General features: G+C 42.2%; 2 protein-coding genes across 3 annotated transcripts in view; one reads left to right on the top strand and one right to left on the bottom strand.

Annotated features, from left to right (window-relative positions):
• Positions 1-3,843, top strand: part of Pde7a (phosphodiesterase 7A) — an 84,682-nt gene extending 80,839 nt beyond the window's left edge. Inside the window, exon 13 of one of the 2 annotated variants that reach the window (XM_021196055.2) lies at positions 1,749-3,843. In XM_021196055.2, coding sequence (XP_021051714.1) covers positions 1,749-1,954 — 206 coding nt within the window. In that variant the 3' untranslated portion in view covers positions 1,955-3,843. The remainder of the gene's footprint in view (positions 1-1,748) is intronic. The other variant, XM_021196054.2, reaches the window with a different exon arrangement.
• A 6,033-nt stretch (positions 3,844-9,876) lies between these two features.
• Positions 9,877-18,105, bottom strand: part of Mtfr1 (mitochondrial fission regulator 1) — a 33,872-nt gene continuing 25,643 nt past the window's right edge. Inside the window, exons 4-7 of the mRNA XM_021196741.2 lie at positions 14,183-14,418; positions 12,452-12,695; positions 11,588-11,756; positions 9,877-10,902 (exon numbers count right to left, since the gene is read on the bottom strand). Of these exons, the coding sequence (XP_021052400.1) occupies positions 10,834-10,902; positions 11,588-11,756; positions 12,452-12,695; positions 14,183-14,418 (718 nt within the window). The 3' untranslated portion in view covers positions 9,877-10,833. The remainder of the gene's footprint in view (positions 10,903-11,587; positions 11,757-12,451; positions 12,696-14,182; positions 14,419-18,105) is intronic.

Genomic DNA, 18,105 nt, shown 5'->3' with positions numbered 1-18,105 from the left:
TCATTCATTTTGATTTTCTTAAGACTAGACTAGAAAATTCAAAATATCAAATTATGTTCACTGTGATTTGTAGGACAGTTGAGGACATCTTAACCATTGTCACAATATATACCCTTTCTTTGCTCTGCCAGCCCATCCTGTCTGCTTCAGGGACTCTTCTTGAAGGCTCAAATGTCATTTCCAAAAGCCACCTTTCACTGTCTGCAGGCAGTCAGTCCCCACTGCCAGGTTTCCAGAGTACTCATGTTTACACAAGCTTTATTTGCTTTTGGCTACACTGTCCCATGGCCCGCACTGTACCTAGAAGTGGGAAGCACATTCGAACTGTTGAGGGAGCTAACCATGTACTGGAAAGCACAGGGACGGATTCTGTGTCTAGTACTGAAGCTTGCAGGAGCACATGGGAAGGACTGCCTAAGGCTGAAAGCAGAGAAGGATGTCAGGATGAAGCTCTAGATTTGGGGCTGAATATATTTTGGGGACCTGGGGTTGGGAAGGACCTTAGTATTTATGTTGAAGATCATGAAGGTCAAGTTTCTAGAAGTTCAGAACTAGCATAGTCATAATGCAGTGATGTGACTGCAGTCAGACAGAGATGTAGAAAATGGGCACAGCTTGCATGGTGCTGTGCCAGTAGGAATCAGTACTGACTCCTGTGGCAAAGATGGATAGCAGTTTTCTGTTGGTGGAGTTAAGGAGACAGTAGATGTGCTGTTTTGATTCTCAAGGAGAGCTACTCAAGTTCAAAGACTAAGTGAAAGGTAGGCAGAGGGAAAGAAAGCTAGGTGAGGGGTGGTGCATGCAGCTCCCCTAAATGCCTCTTAGCCTGAGGAAATTACTCTCGTTTAAAGAAAGAACTTTCAAGTGATTTTTGAAAAGTTTGTAGTTTGTGCTGGAGAGATGGCTCAGTGGTTAAGAACTTGTTGTTCGTTTGAGGTTTGTTAGCAGCACCCACTTCAGTTTGCCCCCCATAACTCCAGCCCTTAGGGCTATGACCCCGTCCTGTAGCTTCTGCCTGAGAACATTCAAACAGATATAAGACACACATAAATAAAAACAGGTATTTTTTTTAAGTTGTGATTTTAGTTGAGCATGACAATAAATGCCTAAAATCTCACTAGTTTTGGAGAGAAGATCTGAAGTTAGGGCCAGAGAGGGATAAGTGAGACTCGCTCATAGAAGAAAATAAGGGCTGGTGAGATGGCTCACTAGGTAAATGTACCTGCCATCAAGCCTTGGTGGAAGGAGAGAACCAGCTCCCAAAAGCTGCCCTCTGACCCCCACGTCTTCCGGGACATTCTCACTTTAATAGTGAAAATATTCAACTATTTTTTTTATTATTTTATACTATTCTTAGGAATTTTGACATTGTACATTCTGAGTTAAATAAATAAGTTGTGCCAGGTGTAATACTCCATCCCTGAGGAAGTGGAGCCAAGACCAGTGACCCCTCTTGGCCAGCAGTTGTCTCCCTGAGTGTGAGTTGTGTTCTAGTGCCTTGTAGAGTTGATATGGCCATCAGTGTGTTAGCTCAAGTAAGATATGCTTGTTCAGCTGAGAGAAATAGATTAGACCAGAGCGCCACTGAATACTTCAGAAATCCCGTAAATCACATGTACACACACAGACCTTTTAAAAGCTAATATTTTGGCTGACACTTGAGTGGAACTGAAGAACATTAAAACTCTAGATGTTTTAAAGATTAATTCAAGACATATTTTAACGGTTTTTTCCCTCTGTTTCTCAAGGTTTTATGACTTACCTAGTGGAGCCTTTATTTACAGAGTGGGCCAGGTTTTCCGACACACGGCTGTCCCAGACGATGCTTGGACATGTGGGGCTGAATAAAGCCAGCTGGAAGGGACTGCAGAGACAACAGCCCAGCAGGGAGGGTGCCAGTGCTGCATTTGAGTTGAACTCACAGTTACTAACTCAGGAAAATCGGTTATCGTAACCCTGAACCAGTAGGACAACTCCCTCCTGCAACATTGTGGAAATGTGAAATGGTCTTGAGTGGAAGAACTGGTTCTGACTGTTGAGGTTTCCAAGGGAATGATGCCAACATTATTTATCAAGATGTCTTCTGTAGATCATAGGAGTCCGCGTTTTAATGGTAAGACATGAATATACAGCAATATGCATCTTGCTTTTGTATGAAACCTTAAGTATGTAAAGCTCAGCAGATGAACCAGAAAGGGTTAACAAAGGAAGATGTTTTAGGTGTGCCATGTGCTTTCAGAGTGTGTATCCTTCAAGCCCTGAAACTTGAACTCAACCTCAAGCAGCAATCTTGATGCAACCAGTCCAATACAATAGCGCATCTGTCCCTTCCACTACATTCTCTCTGAGAAAACAGAAATGTGAAGTGCCCAGCCTCTGCTGCCTCTGGCAAGAATCAATCAATGTTTACAAATCAAATCTGAAGTATTGGTTCTAAATTGCCTCGGAGCACCATTGTGAAGGAACCACTGACCGTCCTCAGCTGAGCTGGAGACTGCGGCTCTTGGCAGCATTTGCCTTTTCTTCTTTGGATGTCAATGTCATCAACACCTCCCACTTGCTGTTCTGTTCTGTGCACTGGAGACTGAGCATTTATTTACCACAGACACCATGAAGCTTTTTACTCCAGCGCTGTTTGGCAATGCAGATTCCTTTTTTAACTATTAGTTTTTAACTTGGGGTGGGAGGGAAAGAACGCCAATGTCCTAGCTGTGTTCTGACTCTGCAGTGAAGACACTGCATGTTGTTTTCACTACTGTACACTTGACCTACACATGCAAGAAAAAGGTGGAATGTTTAACATACCATAATCAGCTCAGGGTATTTGCCAATCTGAAATAAAGTGGGCTAGGGAAGCGTGTCCTTCAGATCAAGGGTACTAAAGTCCCTTTCGCTGCAGTGTGTGAGAGGTTATGTTGTGTATGGCTGTATGGATGTGTGTTTGCGTGCATGTTTGTGCATGTATGGCTGTGCATGTTCTGTCCATCCATGTGGGAAAGGATTAGAAATGTAAGCTTTTATTTATTGTTCTAGAAAGTGACATAGTGAGCAGCCACACTTGGGGGAGGGGAAGGTAGGTGAAGCTGTAAGATTGCTCCAGATGCCTTAAACTATGCACAAAGCTAAGTGACCAAACTTCTCATTTTGATTTGAAAAGTGCATTGTTTCCTTGTCCCCCTCCCCCACTTTGATGAAACATTACCCTTTGGCGGACCTTTTGATGTGAATAGATGTTTTCTAGGATAAAATTTAAGGACTAATTTTAGACTTAAAACATTCCACTTTTGTAATTTGTTTTCAGTGGTCTTATGTAGAGCAAGCACAACTGTAATCTGGTTTTAAGAGAAACGGTGCTTTCTTTTAGTTACCTTGTATTTCCCTTGTTACTGTTGAAGACTGTTTATTATGTTTACAGTTTGTTGCAACAGCCATCTTGTTGGGAGAAAACTTGAGTGTAAAGCCATTTGTACAAGGCTTTGGCACACTCATTCAAACGTGCCTGTTGCTGTTACCTTCTGATTTGGTGAATAAAAACTGGTCTTTTCTCAATCTTTGCACTTTACCTTACCACTCAATCCTTTGGAAGTCACATGCTGAATTCCTTAGGTGACAGCTGCTGCCTCTTCCATTCAGTCATGAGTATTTTGCAGTCTAAGCTGTGTGCAGACTTTGTCTTCTGGGAGTATATGAGCCTCACTCTGCACCCTACAAGTGTGACAAGGTCGGGTTCAGTTTGGTCAGTCTTGTCTGCTGTGGGTGGTACTTCATAGCATTTGTTGGAAATTGCCTAAGAAATCACACCCTTGAAAGGGATAAAAATAGCACTTGTGTTTATATTCCTGGCCTTTTTTTTTTTTTTTTAATTTATTTATTTATTATATGTAAGTACACTGTAGCTGTCTTCAGACACTCCAGAAGAGGGCGTCAGATCTTGTTACGGGTGGTTATGAGCCATCATGTGGTTGCTGGGATTTGAACTCTGGACCTTTGGAAGAGCAGTCGGGTGCTCTTACCCACTGAGCCATCTCACCAGCCCTTTTTTTGGTTTTTCGAGTCAGGGTTTCTCTGTGTAGCCCTGGCTGTCCTGGAACTCACTTTGTAGACCAGGCTGGCCTCAAACTCAGAAATCCGCCTGCCTCTGCCTCCCAAGTGCTGGGATTAAAGGCATGCACCACCACGCCCGGCTCATTCCTGGCCTTTTTAAAGCAGTAAGAAATAGCCACTTAATTCTTTTTTTTGAGACAGTGTCTTCTTAGGCTCAGATAGCCTGGTAACAATCCTGGGTCCTAGTATTAAAGGTATAGGCCACCATCCATAGTGCCAATTAAGAGTGGCCTTACTACCCTCTCAGACCTAACTCATTAGAGGGGATACAGTTCATATTTTAAGATCAGACGTATTTGCTCCTACTTCCTAGAAGAAAGTACAAGTGTTGGTGAACCCACTTGAATAAGTGGATTGCTAAGTCTCCGAAATCCAGTGTGTGTTTTAAACTTATAGTACACCTCAATTCATACTAGCCTCATTTCAAGTGATCACCCATACCCACATTCAGCTCTCCTATTAGATAGTATGGATACAGGTTAATAGTCATTGCCCAAAGACAGACACTGGCCCCTCCTAAAGTGACAGCATATTTGACTTTCCGGGGTCTGATGAGGCTCCTGCAAGCTAACGTCACCTTAAACAAGTTCACACAGTACCTGATAACTGCACAGAGAAGTCTTGGCACTTTAATTTGCAATGAGAAACATAACTACCAATCATTCTTTCCCTTTAGGCAAATCTTCAGAAGCCAAATTAGGATCAGCTGGTTTACTCAGCAAGAATTCTGAGCAAGGGACACAAGTTTCCTAAAGCATCCATCTCCCTGTGGAGATAGCTGTGAACTGGGTACCTCCTCCCCTGGATGCTAGAGGTGCTGTGCCGCTAGCGGCTTCTACACGTTGGCTTGACTGGCAGCTCCATTACCTTTTGCTTCCTGCAGCTCTCTCTTTCTTAGGTTGAGTTTGCCTATGCAGGCTGCACTGCCTCTGCTCTGATGATACTTGTGTTCAAGTCGAGTAATGGGAAGGTTTAGCTTTCCTGTTTCAGCTTCTCAAAGGGTCACCTTGTTGGTGCTCACAAACCCATCAAGTTTGTTTTCTGCAGCTGTGGGAATTACCTGCTTCAACCTATTTTCCTTTATCAGTTGGGTTTTCTAAAAGAATTTAAGGAACCATTTAGGTCACTTTTTTAAAAGCAAATTCAGAGTAGTACAAAATTCATGGTATTTCAAGATATATTGGACACTTCAAAGAATTTTTGAGTATGTAGCAGCCATCTGGGAATCCGGACCCACTGCTGAAGGGCAGCTGGGGTAGGTTATGGAGTCTCTGCTCTAGAGGTGAGAAAATATTTTAACAAGTCCTGTCCTCACATGGTCATTAACACTGTACTCTAAACATAATAGTTTGTAATGAATCTGTACTAAAAAGAAAAAAAGCAAAAAAATTTTTTTTGTCCTTTGCAAACCTGGAAAAACTATCCTGTACTAAAGGTTAGAGGTGCTATTAATCCCTTCACAGCTCTGAAAATGAATGCCTTTTTGGTTTTTCCAGACAGGGTTTCACTGTGTGGCCCTGGCTGTCCTGGAACTCTGTAGACCAGGCTGGCCTCTAACTTAGAAATCCACCTGCTTTTGCCTCCCAAGTGCTGGGATTAAAGGCATGTGCCACCACTGCCTGACTCAAGCTTATGTCTTAAGGTCAGTAACTGTTGAGACCAGTAACCAGTAACTAATGTAACTGCTTTTAAAGAAATGTGCAAACTAGTTGCCATACCTTTGACATGTTTTTGAAACATAACTTTGAAACTGTACTCATTGTGTACTAAGAACCTGCATAGCAGGGAGAGGACCCCCCCAAGGGTCTTCAGGAGAGATAGCCACCACTGCGGGGCAACATGGGGGTGAACTGACAGGAATATAAAAGGTCTCTTATGTTCTTCAGTGTGCAGGGTAGAGGGCAGATCAGTAAACAAATTACTGTGGAGTTCTATGTACCCTTTAGCTATCACATTATTGCTAAGACATTTACTGGAAGTGGTTCAGTATTGCTGAAGTTGTATAGTAAATGTTTGGTTCCTGTTGTGTGCAGAACATGGAACTAGGTGTTCAATTTTTAGAGAGCATTAAAAGTTACAAGCCAGCTGGGCGTGGTGGCGCACGGCCGTAATCCCAGCACTCGGGAGGCAGAGGCAGGCGGATTTCTGAGTTCGAGGCCAGCCTGGTCTACAAAGTGAGTTCCAGGACAGCCAGGGCTATCCAGAGAAACCCTGTCTTGAAAAACCAAAAAAAAAAAAAAAGTTACAAGCCGGGGTCTGTGTTCAAATTGTCTTGGTGAAAGAAAAATGTGTACAAAGTGCTTGTAATTAGCTTTCAGAACTGACTAGGAGGGGTAATGCTGGGATATTGTTTGAGAGACTAGCTTAATAAGGAAACTTATACCATTTGTGTCTTTTGATGCCTAAGTCACTTAGCATTCAAATTTGAATATACAGCTTCAAGTGTTGAAAATGATACTTTGAGTAAAATACTAACTTTATCAATTACATTTTAAACTTTATGTCTTAAGTTTTGTTAAGTTATTCTTAAATTATTCTGGAATCCAACTTCAGAATCTGGTAGGATGGAAAGGGAAAGACAAACACTGCTCTTTTCAATATTTAGCTTCTTGTTGGCTGTTGACTTAAAATTGAAACCTGTTGGCTTAGTCATTTGTGGCTTTCAGTTGATTCAGTAGTATCTTAAAAACTATCTTGTACTTGTCTTTAAGAGTGTGTGTGTGTGTGTGTGTGTGTGTGTGTGTGTGTGTGTGTGTGTAGCAAATTTGAAGTATTCATTGTTTGGACAAGTCTTGTAAAAAAATTTCAGGAAACTGTAATGGTATCAAAGTTTTTTATCTTATCTAAAATTTATAAAATATATATATTATACAAATATAAAGTTTTGAAGGAAATATCAAAGTCTACCTGTCAGCTTACTTTAGATGCTGTAGCATGAGACTCAGAGTCTGACAAAGTTCCAGGATGGTGGGGTTCCAGGAGAGGCGTCCTTCCCAGTTTACAGACTTGCTAATTTCTAGTTTATCCTACATGACCAATAAGAGAAAGAGCGAATTTTCTCACTTTTAGTGTTCTTACTAATCCTATCATGGGATCTCCATCATTGGACATAATCACCACCCAAAGGACCTACTCCTCTAATGAGTTAGGGCCTCATATGAGAAGGGTATTACACAAGCATGCATGTTTTTAAGTGCTCAAAGTTCCTGGGTGTAGGGATACAACTCGGCGGTAGAGTGCTTGTCTGCCATGAAAAAGTCCCTAGGTTCTATCACACAAAGTTGAAAATTAACAGAAAACTGGGTTTTCCATTTAAGAATCATTTTAAGAATAGGAAGGGGTTAGGTTTTCTAAGGTACACAGGGAACTGGGGCTCAATACACAGGGTTCAGCTGTCACACTCAAGGCCAGGTTTACAAAGCTGAACTTCAGAAAGCATGAAGTGGAATTCAGACATCCTGTGAGCTTCCCCTGGCTTATTTCTTGTTTCCTTTCCTCTACCTCACAGTTTCTCCTTGGGAAGCAGCAGTGTGGTTTTAGGAAGTATGGTGTCCACACATGGCAGACAGGGTTTTAAGGCCTTCACCAAGGTACCAAATCTTTTGAGTGGCTTTCTAACCTCTAAAATATTTACCAAATAAAGACAAATGGATAGTAAGAGCTAACTGAATAGCTGCTGTGAGCATTCTTTGGTAATTCATTTCATCATGACACCCTTCCCTTACAGTGCTAGGTGTCTCTCTTGAAGTTTCCTACCAGATTTCTGGAAGGAGTAACACAATCCTTGTTCTGTTCTGAACATATCAATTAGGCTGTGTTGCCAATAGCAGTATTTCAGAATGACTTCCCAACTGTTCTTGCTTTTTTTTTCACCCTTAAGATACTGCTTTCTGATATATAAAGTTCCCTGAGATGTGACTCTCACTCTCTAATAAAAAAGCACCTGGTTAAATAGGGATGACCACTGGAAAACAATGACAGAAATGTTAGGTAAAAGCCTTCTGATGAAAAGTAGCCTTTGTCCTTAAATTGTGGCTTTTCATCATGAAGTAATCAGAATCTACTTGGTGTTACTTGGGTTGTCTTACCCTTTGTCCCAAGAACATTAAAACTATGCCTACGTTATGCTCTAACTGTAAAGCGCCATTTAAAAGGACTTTTGTAAGACAGATTTTGAGAACTTCAGCTAGACAAACAACTCCTGCCTGAAATGAACAGCTTCCTTACTATGGTTTTCTATTTGTTGTACCACTAAGAGAGTGAAGTGCTGGCCTACTTACAGAATTTCCAGAAAACAGGCTCAAGAGAGGATCCTAAGATTGGTGAAATCAGGAAAAAATACAGCCGTGAAGCCCTGGTAATGGATGAAGGTGCATGACAAATCCCATAACCTTTGAGCCTTTTTGGCCTTGTGGTTAAGTGTAGAAATGCTGGAACAGCCTTAGGTAAACTACTAAAAGTTTAAGCCTTGTTTTTGAGACCGGATCTCAATGGCTCCAGAATAAACTCGCTTGCCCAAGATCACGCGTGGCTCCAAGTCCAGTGCTCTGACTCACATCCGCTATCCCTGAAAGTGTCACTACAACACTATCAGATACAATGTTCAGCCCAGAGCTCTGTTGTATAGCAGGTCTCCTGGATTGGCTTTCCTGTGCCCAAACCAGTCTAAGAGGAAAAGGGAGTGACAGATAACACAGCTCTTTAAGGAATGTATCTCTGCTTTAAAATGTATTACAAGGGGCTGGAGGAGAGATGCTCAGTGGTTAAGAGCACTGACTGCTCTTCCAGAGGTCCTGAGTTCAATTCCCAGCAACCACATGGTGGCTCACAACCATCCTTAATGGAATCCAATGCCCTCTTCTGGTGAAACAGCTACAGTGTACTTATATACATAAAATACTCACATACACAAAATAAATTTTAAAAAGTGCACTACAAGCTATCCTAAAGCGGCGTATTAGGACAAAGAATTTAGCTACAAAGGGAAGACAGGGAGGTAAATATACAAATAGATAATAGTATCTTCGAAAGAAAATTCAACAACTTACTTTATTTTAAAATAGTAACTTTTATATAGTAGACTGCTAGCCAAATTCAATACTGATATAAATATAAACTTCTTAGGTCAAAATATGTAGTCAGGCAAATTTTCTGAATTTCATAAAAGACAGTTTTCAAACCATATAAAATATTTAGAAACAATATACAGCAAAAACATACCACAATTTAAACTACATTTGCTATGAAAAATAGCCCAATCTTTGTTATGATTTAGAACACCTATTTTCAATAACTTAAAATATTATCTACACTTCCCATCTCTAAATTCTGGGAAGAACCACTAGTCTAGATTTAAATAATCCAAATATTTACTCATGGTAAGAGATTCTGACGTTAAAGAGTCTATCAGAAATACAAAAATCATGAAAACTACTAAGTACTTTAGATAACAAGTCCTTCCAAGCCCCAGATAACAAAGGCAGTTTTCTACTTTCTAATAACACCTAAGGTTTGTCTGCATAATAGAACTCATTGGCTGACCAATAATAAATAGCTTAAAGGGAATTTATTCACCTATTCAGTAATGTTTCATTATAAAGGATATTTTGACCAATATATCAAAATTATAAATTCAATTACACTGACATTGTGCTGGCTAGTTTGTCAGCTTGACACAGCTAGAGTCATCTAAAAGGAAGTGAACCTCAATTGAGAAAATGCCTCCATAAGATCTGGCTGTAAGGTCTTCTCTCAATTAGTGATTGATGGGGAGGGAGGGCAGTGCCAACCCTGGGCTGGTAGTCCTGGGTTCTGTAAGAAAGCAGGCTGAGCAAGCCATAGGAAGCGAGCCAGTAAAAGCAGCAGCCCCCATGGCTTCTGCATCAGCTCCTGGCTCCAGGATCCTGCCCAGCTTAGTTTCTGCCCTCACTGCTGTGATAATGAACTGCTCTATGGTACTTTGAGTGAAATAAACCATTTCCTCCCCCAAGTTGCTTTTGGCCATGGTGTTTCATCACAGTGATAGTAACCTTAACTGAGACAATTGCTAACTTAGCAAAAAATCATCTTTATGAGGCCACTTATTAAACTGATAAGAAAGATGATACATTCTGGCTTTTATTTAAGAAATGATTTAATTCAATAATTTGATTTGTTACTACCTGAGAAGTACATTTGCTTCCCAGTATTGGGTGGTAATGAGGTGTAAACGGCCTTCCTGGTCCTTGCTTCCCTCTAACAGAAATTCACACAGAGACTCAGCAGTAAACCTCTCCTGCTGTTTATGTAAACTCAGCTCCAGGAAACAGAAAGTGAGAACAGACTCACGTCCGAGGAGTTCCCAGCTCCGATAGTGTGCTGTAATAACAGTATACCAGCTCTTCATCACTGACTAGTAAACTCTCAGTGAAGAGGAAGATAACAGTGTCCTCTCTGATGCCATTCATGGTGAGCTTTTACATATTTTCGTATCCGATGGTGTGCATATAAACCTTTTGCACACATTTTAGTGTTAAGAACTGAAAATGCACCTAGTGCATGTGTGTTAAGGAGAGCTCCAGAACTGACCATCTCAGGAGCCACACCACCTTCTGGTGCTTTCACTACTTCTTACTCCTCTAATTAGGCTAAGAAGGAGACCAATGAACACTACAGTCAGGAATTTACTAAATACTGCTGATTTCTGCAAGCCAACAGGTGAACCAGGAGTCTTTCTGAATTCACTGTCCATTAGGAGTCGGGAACATTTTCAATTAAAGCCTTCATTTTCCCTGTAGACTTCAATATATGTGGGCCAAACTGGAAAAGAGAAAACCCAAAGCATGGAATAAGTCAGCACGTATCTTCATGCAAACAACAGGCAGAAAGGAGTTAGTGTTTGAGTGGCCTACTCAGCCTCCGTGACGCAGCATACACCTCACAAGCCCACGTCACATCTCACTGGGAAAACTCACCATGCCCTAGGAGAAAATGATCCTGTCTAATTTTGAGTAAATCTTTTAAAATCTGAAAGAAATTTTTATTAGATTTGAGTTTCACTTCATTATACCTAATTGCAAAAATAAAACCCTGCAGGGAAAATTTAACATTGGAAAGTGCTATGCAGTGAAACCCAGGGTTAAACTCTGCTTTTTTTTACTATGTTTCTCTGTAAGTTTTAGATTTCCAAACAAACGAAGTTTTACAGTAAGAAAAATAGAAATACAAACAAACATGTGATCCTTGCTGGTCACAATGGCACAACTACTTTAATCCCAGCATTGGAGGTGGAGGTAGCAAGATCAGGATTTAAGCCAGCCCTGCTACACACCAAGTTTAAGTTCAGTCTGCATTTCCTAAGTCCCAGTTTCAAACAAAAGATCAGTGATCCTTTCCCACCCAGCTAGCTACAATCTCCATATAAGTACAGAATCCAGCAGCGTCCAGCAGGAGACACAGGTCAGTGGCTTAGATGCGGATCTCGACCTAACATGCTACTACTCACCAGGACTGGCTCTGAGGTGGCTTCCGACTCTGGCTTTGGAATTCCTCTTTCAGCTTCTCCTTGGCTATTGTGTCGATGCCGATATGCAAACTTCTTTTTCAGAGCCTCTGCTATGAGGGCAGCAGGGTCAGTAGTATCCACTGGCCTAGGTTTTATATCTTTCTCTGACCTTTGAGAAAGGAGCAGAAACCAAGGGGACAGGTCAATATGTGGATGTCCTTCAGAGGTTCTCTGTGAACCATAAGCGGTGACTAAGCCACTGCTAGTAGTAGGAGGGAGACTTGGACTTCAGAGCTCAACGTGAGAGTGCAGAATCAGATAAAGGGCCACTTAGGACAAGTCAGGGCTGCATCTTCCGGAAATATCCAGTGCCTCCAGGAGAGGGGGCATGCATCCTCATGAGATAGCTCAACAAGCAAGGGTGCCAGCCACCAAGACGGATGACCTCAGTTCAATCCCCAGGACTCACACTGAAGGCAAGGATTCAATCACATACTGAACCTTTTCTTAAAACGGGTAACCTTTTTAAGAATTGAATTGGGTGTTGGTGGTCTATGCCTTGAATCCCAGCACTCTGGAAGCAGAGGCAGGTGTATCTCTGACTGTGAGGCAAGCCTGGTCTACAGAGTGAGTTTCTAGGACAGCCAGGGTTACACAGACAAAAACTGGGGGGGGGGGAAACGAGTCCACACAAGAGGATGACACTTGGTGGAATTAAGTCATTCCCTGCCCTTGGCTATTCTGTGTGGAGGAGCTCTTAGACCTGCAGACATTTCTTGAAGGGAAACTGGTTCAGCACTCATGTTATAAACCTGAGACTCCTAGTACTCGAGGTGGGAGCAAGAACAAAGCTAAGGCCCTCACCTCTTGACTGACCGCAGCTTCACACTGTTCATGTCTTTAAGGATCTCGAGCATATTTGGCATGTCAGGCTGCTTTGGGTGGCCCTTGGCCAAAGTCTTTCCAGCACTGAGTCTTTGCTCTCTTCTTTCTTTAATCAGATCAAGAGCAGACGTACTTTGGTGGAGCACCAACGGAGGTGGAGGAGGGGGAGGAGGAGGGGGAGGAGGTGGTGCTACAGTAACAGATGTGGAAGAATCTAAGCAACCTACAAAAGAAGCAAACAAAGTTAATCTTTCTGGTAAGAGGCAAGAAAACATCACTTTCTAAAGGCAAAACTATGTGACAGACTTCTGTATTCCTAAAAGCAATATCCTTAAAAAGAATCTAGAAGTAAAATGCAACTCAATTACTAAGAAAGGTCTGATTCTGAACCCAAACTCATCCCATGGAAAAGTCCCATGCAAATGAATACAGATATTTTTAAGGTTTAGACACACCTGTTTGTGGAGAGCAACATAATCACTCTTAGCAGAAATATAAAGCAGTCTATACTCAGACACATCTGTCCTCAATACATGCTGCTAGGCAGTTCAGCACTATCGCAAGTATCACAAAAACTTGACCATTACTAGCTGCTTATGTGCCTATAACCCCAGCACTTGGGAGAACAAAGCGGGAGGGTCACACCAAATTCAAGGCCAACCTGGTCTACATAATGAATTCCAGGTCACTCAGATACCGAGAAAAACCTTGTCCCACAAAACAGTATCACACGTAATTTTCAAAGGAAAAAAAGTAAGTGTTAAAGAAATAAAATCCCTAAAATTTACCCTTTTGCCTAATCAAAGTTGGCTGTCTCTACAGGAGAACTATACAAATGAGAGCTTGGGGAAATCGTTAACATCACAAGAGTTTTCCTGTGAGTACTCAGACAAACTGCAAAGTTAATGGTAGTTTCCCTAGTCTACCAGCAGAGGGACGTAAAGAAAACAGTTCAAGTTCACAGAAGAACAAGCCAGAAAGAACTTGCTATGCAAACCACATGTCTATGCAGGTCACTGAGACCACCCCTCACCTCCTAGTGCCCAGTGCCCAAAGCACCGTAAGCAACATGATTCAGACACTGGGCAACTAAGACTCCAGGACTATGAAATAACAGGAAAAACAACCACTGCTTTCCAACAGAATACCAGGCTAGGATTTCAAGGCCAGTTTCTTCTCCATGGGAAAAAAATGTGCCACACAAATTAAACCAAGAGGATTAGATGAAATCCTGATTTTGGTTTCTACTCTACAAGAGAAAGAAAAGGGTCATTAGGTACCTGCTGTGTGTGTGTGTGTGTATTTATTACTCTCCATACATAATGCCACAGGGACGTGGTAATACAAGTACTGTTATACCCAATTTAGAGCAGGAAAGGAAGGTGGAGTATCAGATGTGTACCTAGCGCCCTGCAGGTGTAAGTAGTACTTCTCACAAGTCCCACCCAGAAGCGGTTCCTTTCACCAGACAGAAAGTCACATTACGTCCTCGTGTCTGAGAGGAGTGGTTATCAGATGGAGGAATCTAAACTTCCCATAAAGCAGCCATTCACAACAGCCTACTTCAAATGCAGGCATTTCAGATTTTTTCCCTACTCTTCTCAAACTAAACTCACACATACATCATCAGGTTTTGTGCTGTCTTAAGCAAGACTGCAGAAGACAGCTTGCACTATCCATTCACAACAAGCCAGTTCAGGGGCCACATACCTGCAGTTGGACTCTGTTGCTCCTGCAGGGTCACAATCTTGGCAATCTGAGCTCTAAGGGCAGCAAGCTCATTCTCAAGTGCAGAGATCTTCTGCAAGGCCTCCTCACTGGCCAGTGTCATCTTTGGAGAAGAAGGCTTATCTTGAGACAGGTTTGGTAAGGAAATGTGCCTGCTTGGGGGCTTCTCAAAGCAAGGAGGGTCATCCTCATGAGGAGGCTTGGACCTGACCTCTGCCCTGCAAGGAAAGCATAAAGGTGGCCATCACAAGGCTGTTACCTGAATAGATAGATACGTGCACACTGCTCATCAGGGTATCATACAAGATGGTGTCCTCCAGCGATGTTCCAGCATAGCCCCACCCCTTTCCTGTCTACACAGCCTGCTGCTCCTCCACCACTGTCAAGAGGAAAAGCCGCCGATTGGTTTTGGGTTGTTTGTTTGTTTTTTGGAGTTTTGGGTTTTTTTTTTTTTTTTTTTTTTTGTCTTCACCTAAAAAATTTCATCTTCCAAATGGCAATCTAATCATAAGCAACAGAAAGATCAAGTCAAGAAAGTATAAGCCCTTCTGTAGGGTCCTGGCTGCGCCTTCTAATACCAGCATTTCCCGTATTTGACTAAGCACATCAAGAAATATGGGAGCCTCATCTTACTACTGAGAAGTGGGGAAAAGAGAGAGAGAGAGAGAGAGAAGGGAGGGAACCATATAATCCAACCACATCCTAGAAGCTGAAAGGAAACCGTTAATGTCATTTCTCTCAAACCCACGCTGTCAGTCTGAACACTGGAAACACTGTTCCTTGAAGTCTGGCATGCCAGTCACTGGGAATGCTTTAAAACTGAAGAATTCTTCATGAGTACAGGAAGTAATCATAATTCCTGGTATGAAGATCACTAATTCAAAGTAGTAGCCTGGACTACACAGTAAGCTGGACGCTAACCCAAGCTACTCTAAAGAGCGGAAACAACCACACTGTGCCTGGAATAAGGCCTTTAGTTTCCAGTTTCTTTTGCAGTTTAGGGAACATGTGGCTGACCAGGTTAATAAAGCTTCAGACAGTGTTAGTCAGCAACTGAAGACAGTTAGGCCTTCTGTGTGCTAAGTGAGACCAGAGCAGTGTACTGTGGTATTTTAGTGAAAGCAGGTAATGTGGCAGCACACAGTGAGGACACTCAGGCTGGGTATCAGCTCCAGCTATGCTTACAAGTTTCTGAGAAAATAAAGAATTGGCAAGAAAAGTGGACATCCACATTTTGATCATTGTCCTCTTAGCTTCGCTGTCACATGCAATCAGACTGTTTTGTTTCTGTTTTTGAGGAATGGCTTCACTCACTCTGCAGCTCTGGCTTCTTTAAAACTCTAGGCAGGCAGCCTAGCTTTCTACCCACAACCCATGTTCTGGGGTTGCATGCAGTACAAGCAGACTGTTTCACCCACCCAAATGTTATTCAGTAACCCCTTTAACAATTCAACCCTCACTTAACCTGACACTGCTCTTTACTTTGCTTGAGTCCTGTATAAATGACTTGGCTTTTGACTAGGGAACTGAATCTAAGTGTTTTGTTCAAACCTCTTTATACTTTAAGTTGTTAGAATGTCTGAAAGTTGCCTGTAAGACTGGTAACAGAAAAACTTCTATAATAAATGTTGTGGGTTGCTCTGATGCTCTTTGTATTCTGATATTTATTCTGCTTCCTCAAGAGAGGTTGCCCCCCCCCCCCAGGAACAGTCAAACACAGGTATTCCTGTGATCTCATATGAACCATCTCCCCATTCTAACTAGTCAATAAAGGCTAGAGCCTGTGATTGGGCAGTGGAGGGGAAAGGTGGGACGAGAGGTTTTGGGGGAGTGAGGGAGGAGAAGGGAAGAAGAGGAGGAAGAAGAGGAGGAGGAGGAAGAGGAGGAGGAGGTGGCCATGATGGGGCAGAACTACACATAGCAAAGGGTTGTATAGCTGAGGAATAAGTTACTATAGTGGTAGATCTGCCCAATCTAGGCATATAGCTTATAACTATAATAACTGGATTGTGTAGTTTTTTTTTTTTTTTAATATGGGCTTATTGGGGTTGGAAAAGCCAGCAATGAATAAATGCCTGTTCTTCCCTAGTCCTTAGCACACCTAACACCATAATAGTACCTTTTTAAATTTGGAATATGTGTAGAGTAGGGAAGTGTTTGGATTCCAAAGCTCCAATTACTGCTTCCTTTTTTACCTTAATACTAAGAAAACCAGATAAGGAAATCTGTTTAAGAGATGAGTGAAAATAAATTCATAAGAACTTCCAAAAGGCTAGCCACGGTAAAACCTGCCTCCATCCCAGAACTTGAAGCAATAGGGCCATGAGTAGGCGGCTAGCCTGGACTACACAGAGAAAGCTTATCTGAGGGCTGGGGATATAATGTAGTCCAGTCAGTTAAGTGATGATTTGGCATGCACAAAACGCTGGCTTCAAATCAATCCTCCATAAAACTGGGTGTAGTACATAATGCCCACAACCCCAGGATTCTGCTCGTACAGGCTGGAGGGAGGGGTAGGAGCTCAACATTATCCTCATTACACAGTACATTCAAGAGCAGATTGGTCCACATGAGGCGCTGTCTCAAAAACACAGGAGGGCCAGGAGGTAATTTAGTTGACATGCCATGTGGAGCTAAGTTTGATCCCTGGAAGCCATGTGAAAAGCTAGATATAGATGTGCATGCTTATAACTTCAGTACTGTGGAGGCAGAGAAAGGTGGATCCCTGGGGCTCGCTCACCAGGCAGCCTCAATCCCAAGGAGACTTAGTCACAAAACAAGATGTACTAGAAGATTACCTGAGTCTGACCTCGGGCCTCCACATGTTTGCATATGCACATATATGTCCACAAGCATGAATAAGCACTCACCGAACAGCACATACACACACAAAATAAGGCTTACATTTCTACATGCCTACAGATGAGTACCATCCTTTTCTTTTCCATTGAAATCTTAAATATAAAAACAGCAAAGGGTACCTAGAACAGATGTTCTTTAAAACCATTTCCCACCCCAGCTCTGTGTGCTAATGAGATGTCTTCATGTTTTCCCACTTCACTTGGCTCCCAGACACTCTACAGTAGAAGAGCACAGAGTCCTGGGTAAAGCACAATGTGCTGAAATTCCTAAGTTTATTACTGTGCTGGTTTGCTTTGTCAATTTGATGCAGCGGGAGTCATCTGAGAGGAGGGGACATAACTAATAAAATGCCTCCAGCACAGTGGTTCTAAACCTTCCAAATGTTGCGACCCTTTAATACAGTTCCTCAACCAAAAAATTATTTTCGTTGCTACATCACAACTGTAATTTTGTTACTGTTATTAATTGTAATGTAAATCTCTGGGTTTTCCAATGGTGTTAGACAGCCCTTGTTGAAAGAATCCTTCAACCTTCAAAAGGGTCTTGAGACCCTTTTGAGAACTAATACCCCAGAAGATCAAGCTGTAAGCAGACAGGCTTAACGGGCATTTTTTTAGTGACTGAGATTGACTAGAGAGGGCCCGGTCTATTGTGAGTGGTACTGTTCCTAGGCTGGTGGTCCCAGGTTCTATAAGAAAGCAAAGCACACAGAAGAAGCCAGTAAGCAGCACCCTCCATAGCCTCTGCATCAGCTCCTGCCTCCAGGTTCCTGCCCTGCTTGAGTTCCTGTCCTGACTTCCTTTAGTGATGAACAGCAATGTGAACATAAACTGAATAAACCCTTTCCTCCCCAACTTGCTTTGGGTTCGTGGTGTTTCATGACAGTAATAGTAACTGTATCAGTCAGGGTTCTCTAGAGTCACAGAACTTACAGATAGTCTCTATGTAGTAAAGGAATTTATTGATGACTTACAGTCTGCAGTCCAAATCCCAACAATGGTTCAGTAGTAGCTGTGAATGGAAGTCCAAGGATCTAGCAGTCG

This window comes from Mus pahari, chromosome 4 (genome assembly GCF_900095145.1).
Source record: "Mus pahari chromosome 4, PAHARI_EIJ_v1.1, whole genome shotgun sequence".
Taxonomy (NCBI): Eukaryota; Metazoa; Chordata; class Mammalia; order Rodentia; family Muridae; genus Mus; species Mus pahari.
Note: the sequence above shows the minus strand (reverse complement) of the source record. Positions and strands in the feature narration are given on the sequence as shown.